The sequence below is a fragment of the Diceros bicornis genome, chromosome 35 (assembly GCF_020826845.1).
Source record: "Diceros bicornis minor isolate mBicDic1 chromosome 35, mDicBic1.mat.cur, whole genome shotgun sequence".
Taxonomy (NCBI): Eukaryota; Metazoa; Chordata; class Mammalia; order Perissodactyla; family Rhinocerotidae; genus Diceros; species Diceros bicornis.
Window position 1 is genome coordinate 19,593,904 of NC_080774.1, and position 25,938 is coordinate 19,619,841.

The 25,938-nt window shown below is 53.2% G+C and overlaps 1 protein-coding gene across 2 annotated transcripts in view; it reads left to right on the plus strand.

Moving 5' to 3' along the window:
- The window catches only part of KIAA1671 (KIAA1671 ortholog), a 138,263-nt gene that overhangs the window by 6,470 nt on the left and 105,855 nt on the right, over positions 1 to 25,938 (plus strand). Inside the window, exons 3-4 of one of the 2 annotated variants that reach the window (XM_058531661.1) lie at positions 502 to 3,330; positions 10,832 to 10,966. In XM_058531661.1, coding sequence (XP_058387644.1) covers positions 502 to 3,330; positions 10,832 to 10,966 — 2,964 coding nt within the window. The remainder of the gene's footprint in view (positions 1 to 501; positions 3,331 to 10,831; positions 10,967 to 25,938) is intronic. The other variant, XM_058531662.1, reaches the window with a different exon arrangement.

Sequence of the window (25,938 nt, forward strand, 5' to 3'; positions counted from 1 at the left end):
AACAACATTTTGTGTGTTCTTAGCTGTTACGACACCAGGACCCAGCGCCTTCTGGGGATCCAGGTGCCTGGGTGACATTCCGTTGTTGGGAGATATCAGAACGCATATATCCAGTGCCCTTTGGATGGGCGTGTAGGGTCTTTCTGGGTTCATTTGCCCTCACAAGCTGGGCCGCCTGAATTTTCTTGTTCACGTAAACTTGTGCACATGGGCAAAGAAAGAGTCCTGGGAGGAAATTGGCCGGATTAAAGGAAATGAGTATTTTAAAATCATGACAGGTATACTGAATTGCCCAGAAGTCAGACCCATTTCTGTTCCCTCCAACAGTATCCGAGAGTGTCTGTTTCCTCACATCCTCACCCACGCTGGGTGTGTTCAGTCTTTACGTTTTTATGGTATCTCACTGTTGTGATTGTAAAAGCAGCCATTTCAGTCACCTCGCCTCTTCCTTTCTCTTTCGAATCCTTTAACTTAAGTTGGATTGTCTCTTTTTTTTTTCAGCAAAAGGAAGGGCCGGATTTGGACGGAGCATCTGTGCCGAGAAGCCCCTGGAAGCCTGGGACGCCCCGGGAGAAGTCCAGGCAGACGGAGCGGAAGGACAGCTCTCACCAAGTTCCCGACAGCTCTCGAGGAGAAAGCTCGCTGAGGGCTCGTGGGTCTTCTGACAGCACTCCAGAGGATGACGGAAGCTTCCAGACCGTGTGGGCCACGGTGTTTGAGCATCATGTGGAGAGACACACTGTGGCTGACCAGTCAGGACGCTACCCCTCGGCCAAGCCCTCTGGTGATGTGCCCGAGGCCCAGGTCTCGGAGCTCAGACCCAAGTCCGAGAGGAGCTTGTGGCTGGGGAAGGACCTACCGGAAAAGACAAACCTTAGGAAGGAGAACTCCAGGTGGTCTGAGAATCCTGCCACAGAGAAATTGGGACAGGCCGCCCTCTCCAATGGGGAGCCCACACAGCACCACACGGGCCTCCCGGAGAAATACCCTTTGGGTGCAAAACGCTATGAGACCCCCTTCCTCCAGCGCTCGGAAAACCCTCCCACAGCCCAGAGGGTTGAGCCCAAGTATGACATCGTGCACGCAGTGGGGGAGCGCGCGCACAGTGAGGCCGTCTCCACGGCGCCCGAGGAGAAAGCCGTGACGCTCCGAAGTAGCAGGTCCCGGCTCTCACTGAAGGGGGGGCAGCTGTCCCACGAGGTCACCCCTGCCGACCCAGAGTGCAGGCTGGACGGTCAGGCGGGGTCCGTCCACAGGGCCAGTTTGATTTGGGAAGCTCGAGGGACGCAGGAGGTCAGTGGGCCCAAGCCTGACTTCCGAGAACCAAAGGACACGTTTGGGGGCAATTCCCTGTCGCCCAAGTGGACAGGTGGGGTGACCGTGAACTGGCATAAAGCCACTCTGGTGGTCACTGACGAGAAAGGCTCGGCAGTGAGCCCCGAGGTCGCCAGCCAGCACTCGGCCGGGCCCTGCGGCCCTGAGGCCACCTCTGGGAGGGCCGTCCAGGCTGCCGTCCGGGAGGCCCAGCACCAGGGGCCCGAAGGGGCTGGAAACAAGCCGGGAGGCTGCGTTTCAGCAGGAGAGAGGGGTCCCCCCCGGGGGTTCCCTCTGGATCCTCCTTCCAGGATGAAGGACGAGCCCCCTGACTCCCGCGCACGGCCACATCCAGACGTGCAGAAAGGGCCCCTCGTGGCCGCCGGCGAGGGCAAACCGAGGCCACCAGCCCAGGCGCCAGAGCCTGAGGCCAAGATGCGGAAGGCGAGTCCCACGGACCAGAGATTTGAGAGGTGGAGGCGGCGGACTTTACCCCACGACGTGAAGTTTGATGACTTCAACTTCCTCCCCCCAGAACACTCTTCGAAGGTGGAGCAGAGACGCACAGACTATTTGAGCCCCACCGCCGGTGCCTTAAGAAAACCTCAACTCGCCCACAGTCGGGTGGAGACCCAGGAGGTGAACCCAGGTCTTTCACAGGACCGGACTCTTCTGGCCGTGAAGCAAGGGTCGTCTGTGGAACCCAAGGCGACATTTTTTGCGGTGACGTATCAGATTCCTGATACTCAAAAAGCAAAGAGTGTTGTTAAACCAGGGCCCGAAAATTTGATGGAACATTCTAGAAAAATAACTCCGCCTCCATCACCTCATCCTTTAATGTCGACTGTGGGTTCTCTTAACCACGAAGAGCCGCTGGAGACAGTGGGTGGTAAAAACTGGGCTAAGGGCAGAGAGCGTGACAGTGCAAGCTTTTCAAAACCCGTGAAGCCAACACACCGCCCGTCATTTCTCGGGGACAGTGTTCTGGATTCTTCTAGTGAAAGAGTCATCGATGCTGATGCGTTATGGACTTATCGGGGGCCAGAAAACGGCGCTGGTTCTCAGAACTATTGGAGGGACGGCGAGAACAAGACATCCGCCAGCAGTGCTCCCAAAACGACCCCGACTTTCAAAAGTCATCCAAGAGCTGGGGATCTCCTCGTCAGAAGGAAGACAGAGGTGCTCAGCGAGACGTTCCCGGGTAAAAGCAAAGATGGCTACAGGTCGAGCGTTCTCGACATTGACGCCCTGATGGCGGAGTACAGGAAGCAGGAGGCTCAGGAGGAGATGGGGGGTCCGCCCGCAGAGCCCACCGGCTCCTCTCAGGAGAGGCCAGGCCAGCAAGGCGTGGTGGAACCGAGAAGGAGGAGCCCGAAGGAGGGTCTCCACAAACAAGCCAGCTTTGCTGAAACAAACCGCATTTCCACTCCCGGCTCGGGCAGGCCGCCGGCAGAGACCCCGGGGGCAGCCACAAACACCAAGTTCAGCCCTCCTCTGTGGGCTCTGCCGCAGTCGGCTCCTTCTGAAAAATATACGGAGGCCTCTTCTGGCCCTGGGGGTCCCAGGAAGAAAGTCTCAGGAATTGCCGAGGATGAAATAAAGGCCCTTGCGGGTAGACATCACGGTGCAAAGTGTCAGACTCCCCCGGCCGAGTCGAAGCCCACCGCCTGGGAGGATCCGGGCGGTGGAGCCAGCATGGTGTCCAGATCCTCCCCCACTGACCAGAAGAAAGGGGCCCCGAGGAAATCCATCTCGAGGGGAGAGGAGGGCAGTGTGGTCCAGTGGGGAGACCACCCGCGAGACTGTGGAAGGTCACCACTGGATGTCAAGAGGGCCTATTCGGACAACGGCCCCCCTGTCAAAATCCGAGAGGGCCTGTCCATCATGCAGGAAGCCAGAGAGAGGAGGCGAGAGCAGCCCAAAGGGAGGTCCAGCCTCCCCGGGGAGAGTTCCAAGGCCACAGAGACCAAAATGGGGCCCCATCGACGGGAGTCGGGGACTCGAGACAGTCAAAAGGTGAGTATGGGCTGTTTCAGTTTTGTCAAACGTTGGTTAAACATGTAGGCCAGGGGTCTCAAACTCAGAACCTACCTGGGCAGGTGGGTATGTAAATAAGTAGAGTCAGGGTGTGAGACTCTAGGGAGTGGTGGGGATTGTGGCAAGTGGAGAGCTCATGCCTGATCTACAGGGTCAACTGCTGCTCGGTTCTGGCTGGTTCTTGACAAGTGAGAATGGTGGTCCTGAGACGGCAGATCTGATTTATCAAGAGAATCTGAAAAATCCAGATTTTTATGTATCATCTCCCTGTTACGAGATGAGAACAACTTGTTAAAAAATGCTGTTTAGTCCAAACAAAACGTGTCGTCTGGCTCTATACAGCCCGTGCGCCACCACTTTGAAACCTCTGGCCTAGAATGATGCTAATGATGGGTAACATTATTGAGCACCTGCTGTATTCCAGTATGTCGTATCCAGTTCATTATTGCATCCTCGATATCTAGCACCATGCTAGACCTTTTGTGAAGCTTCAAGAAATGTTTGTTGACTGAATGAGTGATCTCCTGTGAGCCTCGTGACAGCCCCACAGGAGAGGGGTTGTCAGGGTTTGGGTTTCCACAGGAGCAGACCCTTGCAGGGAGTTGTTGTAGGAAGTGATCCCCATAAGAACTGGTAGGGGAGTGGGGAAGTGAGGCAGGGAAGGGGAGGTGGGTGATGAAGGCTCATTCTCCCTGGAGACCTCTGGGCAGCAGCATTCATCGCCTCTGAGTTGTCCTGTCCGAGGCGCAGGGAACCTGGAGTATTTATTTTCCAGTTTCCTTCTGTCCTAGCCTGAGGCCGTTTCCAGAACTATTAACATTTAGACTTCTCTAAGCTGGCTGGCACCATGCTCAGTGGTCGGGATCAAAAACCCTCACACAGCAGGACACTGTTGCCATTGGCGCGTACTTGACTGTTGGGCAGGGTGCCCACAACGTCAATCAACTTGTACAGATGGACAAACCGAGGCTCAGAGAGGTTAAGTAACTTATCCCAGGTCACACAGCACCAAGTGGCAAAGCTGTCGTTTGAACCCAGGCCTGGCCTGATATCCAAGCTTTCCAGTAGGCCACTCAGTGGTGAATGAGGAACCATGAAGGTGGGGAAGAGATCCGAGGCATGGAGCCCACCCTCGGGAAACTTTTGACCTCTGTGGGGAGATGGGACGCGGTGATCCGCGGCTGGGAAATGGTATGTTGCAGAGTGAGGTGCTGGAGAAGAGGCCCAGGACGGCGTCCTAGAGGAGGTGCTGGCTTGAGCCCACTCTTGAGGGATGGATCTGAATTGGGGTGGGCTGAGCAGGGGAGTGAGAGCATTCTTGGCAGGAGCACAGCATGTGCAAAGGTCTGGAGGTGGGAAAGAACACGGAGTGCTCCGGGGGGCAGCGTGGAAACCGACTCAGTGCCTCCCCACCCCATCCCGCCTGCAAAGGGGTGTCGTGGGAATTAAACAGTAGGATGATACCAGCAGAGATCGTGAAATGAAGGTTCGCCCAAGGTTAAGGTGGTAAGTGGTGGGGTCGGGCTGTGAACCCCTGACTTTTCGGGGAGCCCGCTGTCTCTAACTACCACGCTTGAATCTCCGCTCTGCCACTCGCCAGCTGGTGCGAAGCAATCACTTCACCTCCTGAGCCTCAGTTTCTCCCAGCGTTAATGAGGATTCCTGCCTCGAGGCACAGTTACCAGGCTGAGTGGAGATAACGCTCCCAGCATGTGCCGGGCACCCAGTGGGGCGAGCACAGGCTCTTCAGATGCCCGTCCCGAGAAGAAGGGTCTCACCCCTCCGGCCTCCAGGCCGTTATTGTGGGAACGTGGGAGAGGGAAGAGGCCACGGAAATGTGACACTTAGTCTGGCTGCCAGCGCCTCGCTCAGGGGCGCGCTGGCAGCGGGAGAGTCAGGGCGTTGGGAGGGGCCCCCAGCCCCGGCTTGGCCGCCCGCCCGGGGCACGCAGGCCCAGGAGCGCTTGTTGTCAGGGGATCTGTTTTCTCACTCGAGGGCTTGGGAAGCCTTGGATCAGCCCCCGGTTTCTCCTCTCTCCTGCCCAAAGATCTTTGCTTCTTGATCTTTAAAATAAATACCTAGAGCAACACGGAAATACAACAAATATTGTTGAAACTTCACGCCTTCCAAGAGTGTATAAAGGGTATTAAAAAGTCCCCCAAGTGTAGCCACTGTTTTTAATACCCTTTAGAATTTTCCTACACGACAGAGTTGCTTATCAATCATATATATTTATCTATAACTTTCCTTATTGCAAAAGTAGTGAATGCTTGTGTAAAATTTAAAATCTTATAGAAACAGATGGCTTAGAAAGAAAATCCTCCCCAAATGATGAGTCTGGGGCACACCCCTCCAGGCCTGCTAGTGGTTCTCAACCGCAGGCAGTGTTGCCGCTAGGGCACCTTTGGCAAAGTTTGAGCCATTTTTGGTTGTCACAGCTGCGGAAGAGTTTGCTCCTGGCATCTGGTGGGTGGAGGGCAGGGACGCCGCTCAACATCCCACCATGCACAGGACAGCCCCCCCCAAGAGAATCATCCCACCCCAAATGGACGTGGTTCCGAGACTGAGGAACCCTGGTCTAGACACAGAGAGAGATACAGGTAAATACGTACTGTTTTATGGAAACATAGCAACATTCTACAGAAAATCGTACAACTTCCTTTTTTTTTACTTAACAGTATAGGTGCATAATTACATTATTATTTTTAATGGCTGCAAAGTATTTTATTCTGTGACTGAGCCTATAGCTTTTTACCCAGACTCTTGGACATTGGGGTTGGGTTGGGTTTTTGTGTTAGAAACAGGGCTTCAGCCGGCATCTTGATGTGGCGTCTTTGCCCCGTGGGTGAGGATTCTTGCTTCACAGAGGTTCTGCTCATCAACCCGCGTGGGTGTGACCGTAATGAAAGGGATTCCTCCCTTCCTCCTTCCCAACCACCCTCCCCTCCCCACCCCCCTGTCTCTCTCACTGTCTCTCTCTTTCTTTTCCACTTAACATTCATCAGAACTTTGTCTCAGGCCCAATCACAGTATTTCATTTAGTTAAATTACTTATTTTAGTTTCAAAAGAGAGAATATTTTCACAAGGCTCCAAAAACACCCAAGGGTCTGGGGTATACATTCCCCCTTCCCCTCCTTTGCCGTCCTCACCTTCCTCCCCATCCAGAAATCACTTATATTCTTTTTTGTCCCAATCCTTTTAGAGTTTCTTTCTGAAAATACAAGCAAATATGAATACATATTCTTGTTTTTGCCTCCCCTTTCCATAAAAGAGAGCATTCTCTGCAAGTGGTCGAGACTTTGGTTGCGTATGGGAGTAACCCAGGGCATCCTAAAAGGCAGCAATGCAGGGGCCTCGCCCCGGGGCGGTTAGCTTGGAATCTCGGGGGTGGGGCCTTCTTGGATAATTTTACAAGCTCCTCCGGGATTCTGGGTAGAGGATCTCTGCTGAACCCACAGACCTGCCACCTGCCTTTTTCCCGTGTAATGGATTCAGCCCCCAGAGAGCGTCCTCATTCTTTTAAATGGCTGCGTAGTAGAGATGAATGAAATTTTGGATCTTTTGCTATTTACAAACCATGCGGTTACGTCATTTTGCACCGGCGCAGGTGTATCCGCCGGTCCAGAATAGCAATTGCCTGAGGGTGAAGGCGGTTCTAATTTTGCAGGACTGTGTCGAGTGCCCTGCAGTGGGTCTGGCCCTGTTTGCAGCCTCACCTGCGATGACAGGGCCCCTGTCTTCCCAGCCAGGTGTGTTTTCAGACTTCCGGAGCTCGTCCCCTGCTGAGTGCCCCTCATCTTGTGACCTGTGTGAGGCCATTTGTATTTCCTTCCTGTTATCAGCTTGCTTATGTGCCGCCCACTCTTCTTTTGGAAGGTCGGTCCTTTTCCCATTGAGTTCTCGGAGTTCTTTATTAGGAAGATGAACCCTCTGTACTTTTCTGATCTGATTTCTGCCTGGAAACAGCCCTGGACTGCAAATTGGGCAGACCCGGAATGGGCCCTAGCTTTGACTTACTAGCTGTGTGACTCCGGACACCTTGCCAGACCTCTCTGAGCCTCAGTTTCCTCATCTGAGGAATGGGAATCGTGCCTGCTTCACAGATTTCATGGAGATTTATCACAAAATAACTATAGTCAAGACCCTGGCCCAGGGCCCAATGTGAAGGAGGTTTGAGGAAATCAGAAGGATGCCCTTCAGGGTTAACCTTCATCCCTCCACTCGTGGCCTACATTAATAAATGCACTAACCCCGTCCAGGCCCTGTTCTAGGTGCCGGGGCTGCTGGGTGGGTCCAGCCCACTGTATCGGGCTGTGCCGACCCATACAGGAGCCACTAGCCGCGTGTGGTTATTTCAATTTACATTAGTTAAAATTAAACAAGATTAAATAGTCAGGCCCTCGGGAGCACGAACCACATTCAAGTGCCCAAGAGCCACGGGGGGCTCATGGTGACTGTATTAGACAGCCCAGACACCACTTCTCCATCATCACAGAACGTTCTAGTTGACCGCGCCAGTCTAGAGGGGCAAACAGACCTCACGTGAGCGAGTGGGATCATTCAGAGAGTGGTAAGTCCCGGGGAGATAGAAAACCAAGAGGGTGAGGGAGGGTACTCTGAGGGGGCGGTCAGGGAAGGTCTTATGGGAAAGGGCCTGATGGCTGCCGTCTGAGTGATGGAGGGACCCAGCCGGGCCCAGATCTGCGGGGAGGATGCAGGAGTGGCAAGTGAACATGCCCAGCTTGGGACGAGCTGGTCCTGTGGGGGCTGGAGGGACCCCAGTGGGCACAGGGGGTGCTGGCCGGAGCTGAGACGGGGAGGTGAGCAGGGCCCAGAGCAGAAGGGAGCCACCAGAGGGTCCTGAGCACGGCCGCCCCGATCTGAGTGTTAGAGACCCCCGGCTGCTCTCTGGGTGTGGACTGAGGGCGGAGGGTGGAGGCAGGGAGGCCAGCGCACAGGCTGCCGTGGTCCTCAGACAAGAGGTGACAGGGCTTACGCTAGGGTGGTAACATGGAGGGGTTTGCAGCATTTTTTCTCTTTTTGGGTAACAGCTTTATTGAGATATAATTCGTGTCCCATGCAGTTGACCCACTTAAAGTGTACAATTCAGTGGCTTTTAGTATATTCCCAGAGTTGTGCAACCATCATCACACTCAATTTTAGAATAACTTCATGACCCCCCCAGAAAACCCTATACCCATTGGCAGTCACTCCCTGTCCCCCCAATACCTTCCAGTCCTGGGCAACCATTAATCTACTTTCTGTCTCTATAGAGTCACTTTTTCTGGACATTTCATATCAATGGCATCACATATTATGTGGTCTTTTGTGGCTGGCCTCTTGCACTCAGCATTATGATTTCAAGGTTCACTCTTGTAGCATGTATCAGTACTGCATTCCTTTTTATGGCTGAGTAATATTCCATTGTTGGCTAGACCACATTTTATTTATCCATTTGTTGGGTGACGGACATTTGGGTGGTTTCCACTTTCTGGCTGTTGTGAAGAATGCTGCTATGAACGTTCAGGTGCAAGTTTTTGTGTGGCCGTATGTTTTCATATATTTGGGTGGCTACCCACGAGTGGCATCGCTGGGGCATACGGCGACTCTAGGTTTCACCTTTAGGAGCTGCCAGACTGTTTTCCAAAGCGACTGCACCATTTTACAATCCCACAGCAGTGTGTGAGGCTTCTAATTCCCCTACATCCTGGCCAACTGTTGTCATCTGTCTTTCTGATTATAGCCATCCTAGTGGGTATGAAGTGGTATCTCATTGTGGTTTCGATCTGCATTTCCTGTTGAACATCTTTTCTGTACTTATTGGCCATTCATACACCTTCTTTGGAGTAATGCCTATTCAGATCCCTTATCCATTTTTAAATTGGGTTATTTGTCTTTTTATTATTGTGTTGTAATTATTCTTCATATATTCTGGATACAAGTCCCTTATCAGACATACGATTTGCAGAAATTTTCTCCCATTCTGTGGGTTGTCTTTTCACTTTCTTAATGGTGCCCTTTGAGGCATAAAAGCTTTTCATTTTGATGAAATCCAATTTATTTTTCTTCTGTTGCTTGTGCTTTTGGTGCCTTATCTAAGAAACCCTTGCCTGATCCAAGGTCATGAAGATTTCCGCCTCTATTTTCTTCTAAGAGTTTTCTAGCTGTAGCTCCGACATTTAGGTCTTTGATCTATTTTGAGTCGATTTTGGTATATGATGTGAGGTTCGCAGCATGTTTTGAAGGCAGAGCCCCAGCCTTGTTGATGGGGGGGAGAAGGAGGAGAATGAAGGGCCACCTGAGGGTCTCGGCCGGCCTAGCTGGGCGATGGGCGAGGGGGAGGAGCTCCTGGAGGGGAGGACTCCAGAGGCCTGTTTTGGGCTTGTGAAGTCTGAGATGAGCGTGAGCTGTGAGTAGAGAGGTTGAGCGGGCAGTGGAGTGGGGTCCACGAGTCTGGAGTCCAGACATGGAGAGAAGGAATCGGGAGTTGATTGTGCACCAATGGGATTTATTAAAAGCCACAGGGCATTATGAGAGAGCCCCAAGGAAATGATGTCGCAGGAGAAGACCAGGCTCTGTGGCTGGCCCGGGACATGCCTGCCTTTAGACATCCCTCTGAGATGTGGGGAGGCTGAGAGGGAACAGCCAGGGAGGCTGGTGGAGAACCATAAGGCGTCCAAAAAAGAGGCTGTGAGGCAAGGGATCAGGAACCCAGCCTTGCTTGTCACTCATGCTGTGTGTTCTTAAGCAGATGCCTTCCCTCTCTGGGCCTTCCTTTCCTTGTCTATGTGGGGAGAGTATGAGGCATATAAAATCCAAATTCCAGAGTCCTGTATTTGCTGGCCTGTGCATGTATCCCCTATATATATAACTGGAAAAAAATGACAGGATTCAGAGCAGCATATCTAGTTCCATTCTATTCATGTACCATTTCCGTATATATCTGTGCATATGTGCATGTGTCTGGATGCATGGAGAGGTGTCTAAAATGAGGCCACCAAAAGTCACCAGTGGCGTAATGTGGCTGGCTAACTCCTCGAGGGCTCCCCACGTGCCAGGCGTGGGGGAGACTCAGGGGAGCAAGCCAGGCCTCCAGGACTCACGCACGTCTGCCCCCTGGTGGCAGCACTGGGTCACACACTTTCTGTGTGCTGTTTCTTACTTGGTTCTCCCATGAACCTGGAAGGTGAGTACTGTTATTATTGGTCTTTTCCCACATGGTCAAGGCTCAGAGAGGTTAAGGCACTCACCTGAGGTCACACAGTCACTAAGTGGCTGAGGCTGGGCTGAACCCAGACCTGCTGATTCTACATATTTACCTCTCATCATTGAGGGGGACCGCCATGGGGCGGGGGGTTCTGGTGCTTTAATTTTCTCCTCTGTCGGTTTTGGTACAGAATGGACTCTCTTGGTGCAACATATTCTTCCTGCAAATGCGGAAGCCCCAGTAATGTCCTTTCCTTGTGTTCTGTGCCTCAGGTGCCACCGCAGGACCCGGGGAGGGAGGATGCCCTCCAGGACAATGAGCAGGCGCTGTGGCCCGTGTCCCCTGGGGCCTCGGGCCCCCAGAGAAGCCACAGCTTCTGCAAGGACAGGAGGAGCGGGCCCCTCGTGGTGAGTGATGCTGGCCTGGCCGGGGTGGAACTCGCACACGGTGTTGGTATCGGACCCGGCTGGGAAGGTGGCCGAGCGGAGAGCCAGGGCTGGCCCGGGGGCCCGAGGGGCCGAGGAAGGGCAGGCGCCCGTCCGGGAGGCTGGTGCTGTCTGACTGGCTGTGCTGCGGGTCGGGACGTGCAGGGCGCCCGGTGGCTCTGCCGGGGAAGCCTTCCCTCCCCTCGGGTTTTCGGCCCCGTGCGGAGACGTAACCCCAGCTGCGTGGCACCGCGCGGTTACGAGAACGTGTGCTGGGGTCCGAAAGTCCTGGGTTCGAATCCCAGTGCCGTCCCCTGGCAGCCTCTTGGAGCAATTTACTTAATTTCTTTGCACTTTAATTTCTTCACCTGGAAAACAGGATCATGATTCCTATTTCTTTCACGCTGTTGAGAGAATGGAGTAAGATTGTGTGTAGGGCTCAGCACACAGTAATTCGGACGATAACTGATAGTCGTGGGAACGATGGGAGGGAGGCAGTGTTAAGCTGGAAGGAGCCTGATGGCCTGGGTTCAAATCCTAGGTCTGCGTGCAGTCAGGCGTCTGGCCTCAGTTTCCTCATCTGGAAAGTGGGGATAATAGCAGTATGTACTTCTCAGGGCTGACGTGGGGCCCAGATGAGGTAATGAGGGACGTGTTTAGCATGGTCCCGGGTCCACAGAAACACTTTAATAAGTGTCATCGTTACCATTATTATTATTATTCTTGTTTTTGAGTCCCCATTTAGCTGTCACTTAGTTGTGTCTCCTTGGCCTGTTTCTTCCCTTGTGGGAGGAGGTGGGTAAATGAGGCAGCAGCCCCCTGGGGAAGCTCGTTCCTTCAGAGCCTCAGTGTCCCCAGGTGGGTTCCAAGGGTTCCCCACTTCCGATTTATTTGTTTGGAATTTTTTTTTTTGGACATTCGTGCCATGGTATTTGGAGATCTGCTGAGTTCTGTACTTGCTCATGAAGTCCCTTCTGGGTTCCAGGCCCCACAGGGGGGCGTCTGAGATGGGTGTGTCTTTACTGAGGTGACGCTAGTTCTCTCACGAGGTCCTCTGACTGCACACCTCGGTGCGTTTCAGTGATCTCCGTGCCTGGTCTCGCGTCTTGGGGACATGAAATTCTGCATTGAAATCCTAGGTCCATCCCTTCTAGCTTTGTGGCCACGGGCAAGAAACTTCACATCCCTGAACCTCGGTCTCCTCCTCTGTAACATGGGGGTGAAGACAACGCCCCTGGCAGGGTTTGTGCCAGGACCAGAGGGGAGAACGGCGACAACAGGGTGAACATTGCAGGGCTGGAGGTGACAGAGCAGAGGAGGAGCTCAGACCTTGGCGAGGTGTCTGCCGAGCAGCCCAGGAAGCTTCCCCGAGTGTTCGGATCTCAGCCACAGACTCGCACACATTCGAAACCTGCCTGGGTTTTTGTTAAAGATTTCTTTCTTACGCTTGTCTCCGTTCCCTCTCAGGTGGCACTGACTCAGCTTATCTGATTGTACTTGAACTTCCGTGTGTGTGTGTGTGTGTGTGTGTGTGTGTGTGTGTGTGAAGACAAAGGTTATGGGGAGAAGGCATTTAAGACCTGCCTTTTTATAGTCTGCTTGCTGGTGTCCTCCCTGACTGCCTGGCTCCTCCTCTTCTACCCTCTGTCGTTGAGGAGCCTTTGTCCTTGGAGTCCTCGTGTGGCTCGCCTTGGCTCCCTCCTCTGGCCCCCGAGGCCCCTGCCCTGTTGCTGCCTGCTTGCTCTCACCTCCTCCAGAGGTGGATGGCAGGGGGTACTCAGCCTGAACCCGGTAGGGCTGGGGGTGTCAGACCTCACTTTTCCACTTTTGGGACTCACACCTGCAATTCTGGGGAGTGGCCACCAGGAGGTGGTGGTGTTCAGCTCACTTTTCCAAAAGCCCAACTGGGGGTACCTAACGCTGGGCTCTGGAGGCTGAGAGAGGTGGGTTCAAGCTCCAGCTCTGCCATGGTGGGCCCTTGGGCCAGTGACGGGATGGACCTCACAAACCTCAGTTTTTCCTTCTGTACAATGAGGGTGCCGTCTCTGGCCTCTGGGGTATTTCTGTGAGCGGTCCCTGCGATCACTGAGCACTCAGAAGAGTAAATCCCTGCCTGAGGCCTGGCTGTGCTGGCTCCTCCCTCCTCCTCACCCGCCTCTTCCTTCCTCCTCCTCTCCTTCTCTTCCGCCTTCCTTTCCCTCCCTCCTCCTTTCTCCCCCTTCCCTCCTCCTTTCTCCCCCTTCCCTCCTCTCCCTTTTCTCTCACCTAGTCCAACTCGTGTCATAGATGGGGAAACTGAGGCCCAGAGAGAGGGCCTGACTTGGCCACGGTGACCGTCCAGGTGGAGACTGGGGTCCTGAGCCCTTGGCCCTGCTGGCCGCCCCTCCTCCTGGCAGTGGTCAGATCTGCATTTTGTCCTCTGGGAGGTGTCTGGGGGCGGGGTCAGGGGCGCGCGTCTGCTATGCCTCTCCCCACTGTTCTGATTAATGACTTCGTGCCGCTGGTTTCCAGTTCAGGTTCATCTCCACGTTTGGAGTCTGTCTCAGGCCTTGTCAGTCCCCATTCTGCCCCCTTGTTAGAGAGAATGAATCTCATTTTGCAGAGGAGGAAACCAGCTCAGAGAGGTTAAGCCACCTGCCCAAGGCCACACAGTTAGCGAGTGGGGGCGCTGGAGTGGAAACCAGGCCCGTTTCGCCTCCAGCGTTGGACCTGGGACCTTCCTGCTGCGGGACTGTGCTCTTGGCTTGTTCCCTGCCCCTGCCAGCCCCTCTCTCCCCTTGGGCCTGCAGTGCTCGGTGCATTAGCTGCACCAGGCAACGAGACACGCTGTGCCCGGGGCTGAGACAGTGATGTTAGTTCAGCCCAGGGTTGGCCGCCAGCTGTTCTGCTGCTGCCACCGCCCCCTGAGGGGTGCCTGGGACCTGCCGGGGCGGAGGCCCTGCTCATTTGCATAGCCCCGCCCACACGGGCTGAACCACGGGCTGGTCAGCCTGCAGCCACTTAATAGAGGCAGTGAACGGTGAGTTCCCACTGGGGACCTCTCCTTCCTCCTCTGCAGAATGGGGACTCATAGTAATAATAATGCCTGACGCTTACGATGCTTACAGTGAGCCGTAGTATTGTCCCCATTTTACAGATGGGAAAACTGAGGCTCCGAGCCATTAAGTACCTCTCCCAAGGTCTGAGTCTGGGGTCCAAACTCCTACCCGTCTGCTGAACTTCCCAGCTCCCTGCTTTGTGGCGTGGCGGGAGGATGGAGCTGAAAGGAGATGATGCTTATAAAGCATTGGCTCCATGCCGGCTGAAGTTGCCTGAGGAGTGTTAGCTGCTGTTATTGTGTTGGTAATTACTATTTGCTGTCAGGTTTCCCCCCCCCTACGTTCTCTTGAAGAGCTACTGCTGGGACAGGAGATCATCCCCAGTCTTAGGAGTGTTTGTGCAGTTGGGGAAACCGAGGCCCGCTGAGGGGAGGTGTCTTGTCCAGGGTCCCGCAGCAGCCCGGGCAGAGCTGGGACTGGGATTCCGCCTTCCTGACTCCCTGGCCAGTGCTCGCTGCACTTCCCCCTCCCTTGTGCGTTTCGCGGGTACCCTCAGGACCTCGCGGTGAATCAGAGCCCCACGCCGGGCCCCCTCCCTCCCCCGTCCTCGGGTGGGCGCACCCTCCTCTCCTCATGAAGTGAGCCTTTGGTCTGCACTCATGCAGGGATCATAAAACACGGTGACTCGGCTGTGGACGGTGGCCTTGCGCCACAGTTGTCCCCAGGGGCCCCTCCCATGTCTGAGGGCGCAGATCCACCAGCTGTGGGGGTTCCCTGCGATGGGGCAGGCGGCGGGCCTCTGGTAACCTGGAGAACGTTCTCCCAAATCCCCAAACCCACTGGTCAGCATTTGCTGGCTCATTTTCATTTAGTGATAACTTTGTTCCGTCGTGGGCCTGCTGTGCGCCAGGCCCTGAGTGAGGGGGCCCTAGGGCTCCTCTCGCTCAGCCCCCGGGGACCAGTCTGGGGGGCTGAGGGTGGCGCGGGAGGGTCTGATCAGGTGAGGGAGGCGCGGAGGGCGTGCGGGAGGGAGGCCAGCATATGCAGAGGCGTGCGGCTGGGCTGGTGCGAGAGGCGGTTTGGGGGCCCGTGGCTAGCCCGGTCTGGCCGAGGTGGAGCGTTTGCGGGTTTCAGGCTTCCTTCTGGCGAATAGCCGTCTGCATGTTATGAATGAGACGTGAGGAAAGGAGGAGGTACATTTCATCTCGTGCTGATGGAGCTGTGGTTCCTGTTTCCAGAGGTGGCGCCACCTGCTGGCCGCTCCGTCATCGTGCCGCCGTCTTCGTACGAGGATCGGCCAGGGCCGTGGCGGAAGGGTCGACAGCATTGGAGCCTGGTGACTTTATTATATGGCTGGAGGAAGGGGAGGAAAAATGGAGTCTAATGACAAGAATAGTAATTCTTGTGAATGCAGTCAGCTGGAGATAGGAGGGAGCTCTTGAGGTGGCCCCCAGTGGACACATCGCTGGTCCTGGTTAGAGATTCTCTTTGAAGTTCAGTGGGTTGACTGGGGGTTCAAAAAGAAAGGGAAGGGGCCGGCCGGGTGTCTTGGCGGTTAGGCGCACGCGCTCTGCTACTGGCGGCCCGGGTTCAAATCCCAGGCGTGCACCGACGCACCGCTTCTCTGGCCATGCTGGGGCCGCGTCCCACATACAGCAACTAGAAGGATGCGCAGCTATGACACACAACTATCTACTGGGGCTTTGGGGGGGGGGGAGGGGAAAAAAGAAGGAGGATTGGCAATGGATGTTAGCTCAGGGCTGGTCTTCCTCACAAAAAAAAAAAAAGGAAGGAAAAAATGGAAATGAAAAACCATATATGAACTGCTAGAAATAACTCATCAAAGATTGTGCTTAGAAAACAAGCCGTGCATAAAGATTTTACGGTTTTTTATTTGCCTAGGATGTGGGCTCTCCTCGCCATAAGCTGTTGCTTGGCGTTCCCATGTATGATGGTGGGCCTGTGTTCACGGCGTGTGGAATTGAACATGCGTCAGGAGGGTGGCTCACTGACTTAACTGAAAGGGCTGATCTGCCTCCCACAGCAAGACGGCCAGAGGTGGGCAGCCGCTGGCTTTGGCTCAGCGTCTCTGAGAGTCTCTTGGGCTTTTCCTTCTGCTTCATGCCTCATGGTCCCAAGGTGGCTGCCACTTTTCCAGGCCCTAGGTCCACCTTCAGGCAGGAAGAAGTGGGAAGGCAGAGGGGCCCTGTCAGCTGAGTCTGGCAGCAAGCCAAAGCTTTCCCAGGAGCCCCCAGGAGACTTGCACTTACACGTCCTGGGCAAGAGCTGGGTCACGTGGCCACTGCTCGCAGCAAGAGGGTCTGGGAAAGTCAGGTCTTCCAGCCTCTGTCATGGACGTTGGCCAAGTTGGAAATGGCCGTTGATCATTCCACAGACAGCGCTGGTATCACAGAGTCCGAAAGAAAATGAGAAGCGTCAGGTCCTGGGTAAGGAAGCCTTGGGCCTCCAAACCAGGGCACGGGACAAGAGGGAGAATCATTCTGCCCAGCATCTGGGTGCTGCGACGTGAGCTGTGTGCTGGGCACTGGGCTTCAGGATGGGAAGACGGACTCCCCGCCTCCAAGGCCCCCTGTCTGCTGGGCGCAGGGCTCAGAGAAGGGAGGGAAGGCTGAGGTGGGAGAGACAGGCTGGGGGGGGCTGGCCCAGAGGCCAGGGTGGCCCTCTCTGCCTGGGTGAGCCAGGATGTCGCCCTAGCTTTAGGAGGGTGAGCAGACGGCTGAGGGGTGAGAGACTGGACAGCGCTGGGCTCTTAGGAAGCCCAGGAATCCTCTGACCCGTGGCTCAGCCCGTGTGTTAATGGCTTCTTGCCTTTCACCGCTGGGGGGACAGGGCTGGGGAAGACGGGGTAATTTACGTCTCAGCTGATTCAAGTTCCTTTTCTGGATTAAAACCAGCCAGACCAGAAAGCTTTTGTTTCCTAGGTTTTAAAATTCAAGTGACCGGTTGTGCCTGAGATTTTGTATTGGGAGTATTTTGTATTCATCCATTTACGTAGTTATCTCTGCACCCACGTGTCTACCCACCCATCTACCCACCTGCCCACCCACTCAACCACCTATCAGGCCCACCCATCCATCCACCCACCCATGCATCCATCCATCCATCCATCCTTCCATCCATCCATCCATCCATCCATCCATCCATCCATCCATCCTTCCATCCACCCATCCATCCATCCTTCCACCCATCCATCCATCCATCCTTCCATCCACCCACCCAACCACCCACCCATCCATCCATCCTTCCATCCTTCCATCCACCCACCCAACCACCCATCCATCCATCCATCCTTCCATCCACCCACCCAACCACCCACCCATCCATCCATCCTTCCATCCTTCCATCCATCTATCTATCCATCCTCTACCCAGTTATTAATACATACAAAGCTCTAAGGATATAAAGATAAATAAGTTAATTTCTGTCCTCAAATTGCTCACATTAATAGACTATAAACAAGTAATTAAATAATCCAGGATGATAAATATTCATTCATTTATTCACCCATTCATTCATTCAGCAGATATTTATTGAGCACCTACTATGTGTCGTGGCCCTTTAGGTACAGCAGTGAACAAGATGTATGTGGTTCTTGCCCTCCTGAACTCACACTCTAATGTGGGGTGACAGACATTAAACAAGAAGCCAGACTCAAAAGAGAGACTTTCAGATGGCACCAAGTGCTATGAAGAAAATAAAATAGGGTGTTGGGAATCAAGATGGCTGGGGAAAAGGGTGGTTGGGGGCTATTTTGTATTAGGGGTCAGAGAGAGCATCTCTGAGCAGGTGACATTTGAGCTGAGACGTTGGAGGAAGACCCAGCCATGTGGAAGAATCAGAGGGAGAGCATCAGGTGGAGGGAACAGCACGTGTAAAGGTCCTGGGGCTCGTTGTGTTTGGTAGTGCTACTAATAATGGTAGTGATGATGATGATGGCATTGGGGCTGGAGTGGAGAGAATGAGGAGTGAGGGAGTTGGCAGGGTCACATCACACCAGGCCTTGCTGGCCGCTGTGAAGAGGCTGGTTTGGGGTCAGCACAGGCTGCTTCAATGAGCACAGAGGAGGGAGGTATCATAGCCTGTGGAGCAATCCAGAACAATGTCAGAGCCAGATTCAGTGGAAGAAGGAATTTGCCGAGAGGAAGGGAATCAGGTGGGGGAATGGCATGGGAGAACATGGGGCTGCGAGGGGGTCACCTGGGGAGTGGTGGGGATGACGCAGGAGGAGGTCACCAAGGCCCAGGATGAGAAGGACCCTCAGGGTCAGAATAAGAGGCTTGGTGTTGGGCCTGCCAGAGGCGCCGAGGAGCCGGGGAAAGTTATGACGGGGGTTATGTACCATCAGAGGTGCGGCCTGGAGCGCCCTCTAGTGGGCATTGCAGAAAGGGGGCGGGAGAGGGTAAGCCGGAAGCGGGGAGGCCAGTTAGGGGGCGGTGGCAGCAGTCCCGCCAAGACCATTAAAGAAATGCACCGTGGTTAAATATATATAACATAAAATATACCATTTTAACCATCCTATTCAGTGTCATTAAATACACTCACCACATTGGCAGCCATAACCACTGTCCATTTCTGGAACTTTTTCATCATCCCAAACAGAAAACACTAACTCCTTATTCCCCCTCCCCCAGCCCCTGGTAACCTCTACTCTGCTTTCTGTCCCTGTGAATTTCCTTCTTCTAGGTCCCTCATATAAAGGGAATCATACAGTATTTGTCCTTTTGTGTCTGGCTTATTTCACTTAGCATATGCCTTCAAGGCTCATCCATGTTGTAGCCCATGTCAGTGCTTCATTCCTTTTTAAGGCTGAATAATATTCCATTGTGTGGATAGACCACATTTTGTGTATCCATTCGTCTGTTGATGGACGCTTGGGTTGTTTCTACCTTGTGATTATTATGAATGATATTGCTGTGAACATTGATGTTCAAGTATCTGAGTTCCTGTTCAGTTATTTTGAGTATATACTGGGGAGTGGAATTGCTCAAAAAACATATGGTAATTCTATGTTTAACTTTTTAAGGAACCACCAGACTGTCTTCCACAGAGGCTGCACCATTTTACGTTCCCACCAGGAATGCACAGGGTTCTGATGGCTCCACATCCTCACCAACACTTGTTATTTTCTCTTTAAATGATAGCCATCCTAGTGGGTGTGAAGTGGTGGCTATCTCACTGTGGATTTGATTTGCATTTCCCTAATGACTAACGATGTTTAGCATCTGTTCACGAGCTTATCGGCCAGTTGTATATCTTCTTAGCCCATTTTTGAATCAGGTCGCTTGTTTTTCTGTTGTTGAGTTGTAGGAGTATTATATATATATATATATATATATATATATATATATTCTGGATATTCATCTCTTATCAGATACACGATTTGCAAAATATTTTCTCCCATTCTGTGGGTTGTCTTTTCACCCTCTTGATAGTGTTCTTTGATGCACAAAGATTTTTCATTTCGATGAAGACCAATATATCTATCTACTTTTTCTTTTGTTGCCTGGAAAATAATTTTTTAAATTGAAGTGTAGTACGCGTACAGAAAAGAGCACATATCTTAAGCCAGATGGCCTGGGTTTGAATCCCCACTCTGCTCCCTAACAGGTGTGACCTTGAGTGGGTTAACATCTCTGTGCCTCAGTTTCCCCATCTGTAAAACGGGAATAATCATAGAGCCTACTTGTTAGAAATGCAGTGAGGTTAGATGAATTAAGGCACTATGAGCAGTAGGTGTCACTAGCAGGTGTCGCTCTGCAAGTGACAAACTTTTCATAAGTGTTTGCTGTTATTACTGTGACTGTATATTTTGGATTTTTATGTGGCAGACACTGTGCTAAGCATGCTACGAACGTTATTCCATTATCCCATGTAATCCTTGCAAACTCCAAGAGATGGGTATTCATTGTCACCACGTTGTAGATGAGGAAACTGAGGTCTGGACCCTTATGAGGCTTGTCGAGGGCCATTTTCTGGCACTTTTCCCCGTAAGTGACCTCACTAAATCCTGAGGTCCTAGGAAGATGCCCATTTTAGCGATGCTGAACTTGAGGCTCAGAGAGGGGAGGTGACTGGCCCAAGGACACACAGCGAAGAAACAGCAACAGCTCGATGGAATTCTGGCCTGTGGACTCATCCCGTTGTGCTGGGGAGGGGTAGGGGCGGCTCTCGGGGGCAGGATCCCCCCGTGGAAGGACTTGGGCGGGATTCTGTTTCAGTGGGGCCACTGGAGCTCCCGGGGATCAGTGGACTCCCGTGTCTGAGGCCGCGGGGGGCCCGGCTGGTGCAGCCCCGCCTGCAGGAGGCCGATGATGGACAGGACACCTGCTCTCCGGGCAGAGCCTCCCTCCTGGGGCCGGCGGGCAGCGTGGCGCGCGCCCCCTCGTGGAGCTGCGTGGGATTGCTGGGGGGCGCGTTCACCTTGTCCCGCGTTAACCCGTTTAGTCCCACGACGCATGGCCGCCGTGTCACAGGCGAGGAGTCGGAGGCCCAGAGAGTGAGGGTGATCTAGTCCTTTTTTGTCTCTCTTCCTTGAGGCATTATGTAGAAATGCCGCTGTGTGAGAACGATGCTAATAGTGGGGTCATCTTGACTCACGTTTTTTTTGGAAACTAAATCATTAGCAGATGTATGCACTTTGAACTGCTAATAGTTGCAGTCACTTACTTCACCTGTCACAACCTATGGAGACACACCAGAGGGCCCCACACTCTGACTGAGCACCCACTGTGCGCTAGAGAGAGGTCAGATTCACATCTGTTCCTGGAGGATGAAATTCCATTTATACTCAGGATCCAATCCACTGTCCACATGATGGCCTGCCAGACTGTGTGGCCTGGCCCCTGGCCACCTGTGTGACCTCCTCTCCTAGCACACGTCCTGTGCTCGCTCCACGCAAGCCACACGGACCTCCAGAATGTTCTCTTAACATGCCAGGCATGTTTCCACCCCGGGGCCTTGGCACGTGCTGTTTGCTCCCCTCCAGATTCCTTCCTCACTTCCCTCCCTCCATTTCTCTCTTCTCAAGGCCTCTCGCAGCTCAAATGACACCTCTCAGCGGGGCCTTCCCTGGGGCCATGTGTCTAAGGTCCTCTGGTCCCCACTCTTCTCTCCCAGCACACCTGTGGTCACAGGCAGTATCCTCCCGTCCCCCAGGGTCTGCCTCCCCCATCAGAGTGGAGGCTCTGAGAGGCAGGGAACACCGAGTGTGGTGCCCGTGCATAGTAGGCACACAGCATGTATTTGTGGAATGAATGAAGTAGGACACCCATCTGTTTTCTTAAGATTTTATTTTTTTAGAACAGTTTTAGGGTCACAGCAAAATTGAGAGAAAGGTACAGAGATTTCCCATATACCCCCTGCCCCCACACATGCATAGTCGCCCCCATTATCACCCTCCCCCACCAGAGAGGGACGTTTGATACAATGGACGAACCTACGCTGACGCTTTGTAATCATCCAGAGTCCGTAGTTGACATTGCTGTTCACTCTCGATGTTGAACATTCTATGGATTTGGACAAGTGGACAATGACATGTGTCCATCATTATGGTATTATACAGAGTAGCTTCACTGCCCTAAAAATCCTCTGTGCTCCCCCTATTCACTCCTCTCTCCACCCTAACCCCGGGCAACCGCTGATCCCTTTACTGTCTGCATAGTTTTGCCTTTTCCAGAATGTCATACAGTTGGAGTCACACAGTAAGTAGCCTTTTCAGATTGTCTCTTTCACTTGGTAACATGCATTAGAAGTTCCTCCATGTCTTTTCATGTCTTGATGGCTCATAACTTTTCAGTGCTGAATAATATTCCATTGTCTGGATGCACCACAGTTTGTTTATCCATTCTCCTACTGAAGGGCATCTTGTTGCTTCCAGGTTTTGGCAATTGTGAATAAAGCTGCTATAAACATCCGTGTGCAGGTTTCTGTGTGGACCTTAGTTTCAACTCCTTTGGGTAAATACCAGGGAGTGTGATTGCCGGATCTTATGGTAAGAGTGTGTTTAATTTTGGACCCTGTCATTTTTTTAAGTGTACAATTCAGTGGCTTTTAGTAAACGCACAAAGTCGTGCATCCATCAAACGATCAATTTTAGAAGATTTTCATCATCCCCGAGAGAAACCAGGCGCCCGGTAGTAGTCGGTGCCCGGTGCCCAGTCCCCTCCTCGATAATGCTGTCATTTACCCGCCCCCTGAGATGTGCCAGGCACTGTGCTCAGTTCGTTCTCGTGTGACTGTATGAGGTGGGGGCCTGTTCTTGTTCCCATTTTCCAGATGACAAAGCTGAGGCCCAGAGGTGAAGTCACTCACCCGCATCCCTCAGCTGGGAGGTGCTGGGGCCGGGATCTGAACCACGTGGAGCCTCTGCTGGGATGACCTCATGCATGAATCTGGTGTTTCTCACACTCCACTCATCCTTGTGTCACCTCGAGGATTTTTCATATGTATGAACCACCTGGACTAATACTTAGTTAATATTTTTCTTGAACTTGACTTACTTTTTTTAATGTAACAGCTTTATTGAGATACCATTCATGTGTCATACAAGTCACCCATTAAAATGTACAATTCAGTGGGTTTTAGTTTGTTCACAGAGTTGTGTAACCATCACCACAATCACCTTTGGAACATTTTTCTCACTCCCCAAAAAAGCCGTACCCGTTAGCTGCCACCCCCAAACCCCCTCCAGCCCTAGGCAAACACTCTTCTGTTTTCTGTCTCTGTGAATCTGCCTATTCTAGGTGCTTCATATAAACAGAACCATAGGGTATTTGTGCTTGCACGTCTGGCTTCTTGCGCTAGTGTATGTGGTCAAGGCTCATCCGTGCTGTGGCAGGCGTCAGCACTCCATTCCTTTTTATGGCTGCATAATATTCCCTGATGTGAACATACCACATTTTGCTTATCCACGTGTTGGTTGATGGTCAGTGGGGTTGCTTCCACTTTTTGGGGTTCTCACGAACACTACCATCATTCAACCATGGTCCTGGTTGAATTTCTTCACCATTCCGACCTAAATCTGCACTTATTATATATTTGTTTTTGGAGTTCTGGTCTCCCTGCCTCAAAGGAGAACTGCAGGATTGCAGGGCTCTTGACTCCTGTATTTACTTCCGTGTCATCAGTACAGAATTGATGCCCAGTCAATGTTTGCTGAATGAATGAGTGAGTGAGAGAGACGGAGCGTGAACAGCCCAGTAGGGGAGACAGATGGCACTAACCTGATGTAGGAGCTGAGGGATTAGTCTCCCTTGACTTGGGTATGGGGGAGCCAGAAAGGTTTGGGGTACAACCAAAGCCGAGTCTTGACAGGTGGGGAGGAGTTGGCCAGGTAGAGAGAGGCAGGAAGGGCAACCAGGTGAGGGCTCAGCCTGAGCACCTGCCAGGAGGCTTAACAGCTGCGCTGCAACAGAGGCTTGTTGTCCTTGCCACATAGTTCCTGGGAGGGGCCCCCCGTGCTCCCAGGGTGGCCCCTAGTCCCTGAGCAGAGAGGAGGGCTGGGAGGGTAAATGGAGAATTGACTCAGGAGGGCAGAGTTCCCAGGACTGAGTCCCACTCCGTCTGCTCGCAAGTCCCCCGCTCTGGTGACTAAGTGCCCAGCCTCAGACACCGCACCTGGGTCCCCTCGGGGCTTCTGGCTCTGGAGTGGCCGGGGCGTCCCCTGGAGATTCTGCGTCAGGACTACACTCAGAGGCCAGGCCGGCAGGGCTGGGGAGTTAGTGACACACGGGGAGGGGACGGGGGCTGCTGCTTTCCGGCCCGTCCCCGCCCATGGTGGCCGGGCCATCCATTGTTTCAGGCAAAACCGATGATCTTAACGTGAAATCTCACCATTTTTATATGTTGGAGGAAAAAAAATTTTTTTTTAATTTAGCCTTCAGCTAACACACGAGGTACTGGCAGTCTGTTTCACACCCGTTATCTCACTGAATCCTTGCCACGAATCCTGGGGAAACTGAGGCTGGAAGCAAAGGGACCTGGCCTGGGCTCGCACAGTGGGCAGGTGCCACGGGCGGACTCGGTCCAGGGCTGTCGGACTCGTTCAGAAGCCTCCACGTTCCGGGGGCGTCAGAAATGACCTGAGTGTCCTGGGGGGGACGGTTTCTACTGTAATTCCTCCTTCCAGGTTAAAGGCGCCACGTTTCCTTGTGCAGTGCTCCCAGTGACCACCAGGGGGCGGGGTGGGGGCGATCTGTGTTCAACATTTCATTTTATTATTAGTTTTTAACCCCTTCTCTGTTAGAGCCTTCCCTCTAAACCTGAGAAAGCCGGGATTTCCATGGCCGTTTAGGTTTTCTTTTACTACAGTGCCACTGATTTTAGCACATGTGTTGCTCAGCTCCGTTCCCCATCAAGTCCCTGGTCAGTTTCTGTTTCACAAACCTGACATGAGATTGCCGGGCTGAGGGGGGACATTCTTCTGCAGCTTTCATAGCCCTGGCAGCCCCGTTGTTTTCACTGATGATGCTTCTCTTCTCAAGAAATGAGTTTTTTGTGGGAAAAAAATCTGTTTTTATTATATTTCTAAAAGAAGTGTGGGGTAGGTGTGTGTCTGGGGGGTGGGTAGCCCCCAACAAGAGCCCTGAGAATATAGAAATGGCATTCCTGACTGAAGCAGATGTATTTCCAGAGATGCTGAATCTCCTGCTTGAACTCAGGGTCTCTTGAGAAGGAAACGTTTTGTCATATTTCAAGCCTCAGCGCCATGCCACTTCCTCTAAGAAGCCCTCCAGGATCGCACCCTTTCCTGTGACCTCCACGCCCTTTAACCTCCAGTGCTGTCCTTTATTCCCAAGTGCTTCTCTCCCACAGACCCTGAGCTCCCTGTGGACGAGAATCACGCCTCACTCAGCCTCACTCAATGTCCCCACCGCCCCACTGTTAATCCTCAAGGCTTTCAGTGACGAGCCTTGCCATCTGCTCGGGGCTTCTCTGACACCACCGCATCTCGCCCTCACGACAGCCCTGTGAGGGGAGAAATTATTATTATTATTGCTGCTGTTGCTGCTGCTGTTGTTATTCTCATCAGCCTCGTCTTACATCTGAAGAAAGCGAGGCAGAGAGAGGTGAAGCCAGTCGTCCAGGATGACGCTGTTTGGCGGGATCTGAGTTGGGATTTGAACCCAGGCCTATCTGAGTGCACCTCCCTGCTCGCGACGGCCTCGCACCCCCTCTTCAAGGCTCGCCGAGTTCGTGGGGAGAGAGATCTCCAGCGGGGGTCTGGGAGCTGCCGGCCTCGCGCGTGCCGCCTCGGGCTTTTCTCTGCTGCTCCCTCTTCCCTCGTCCTCTGCAAGGCTGGCTCCTCCTCCGCCTCCTCCCCTCTCCCCTCTCTCCTTCCTCCTCCTCCTTCTCCAACAGCTTATCGAGGTGTAATTTGAGGTGTAATTGAGGTGTAATTACTATAAAATTCACTTGTTTTAAATGTACAGCTTACAGTTTTTAGTAAATTTACGAAGTTGCACAACCATCACCACTGTCTAGTTCCAGAACTCCAGAAGGAAACCGCGTGCCCCTTGGCAGCCACTCCCCACTCCCCCGCCCCCCGCCCCTGGCAGCCTCTGCCCTGCTCTCCGCCCCTGTCGATTGCCCTTCCCGGACATTTCCCGTGGCTGGAGTCTCCCAGCTCGGGGTCTTCCCGTTGGCCTCTCTCCCTGAGCGTGTTCTGGGTGTAGCCGTGTTGTGGCGTGTGTCCGTGCTTCGGTCCCTTGTACTGGCCTGGCCCCTCGTCCCTGGGTCCCTTCCCTGCCCCGCCTGCCCTGTGCGCCCCTCCACGTGGGGGGCCTGAGGGCGGCTGCTGGGCCAGGCTGGGCACAAGGGTTTTTTTTGTCCAGTTGTGTGTTTTAAGTGATTTCACGTGTCCTGCAGTTGATGACACAAGTTGGCTTTGCCCCGGCG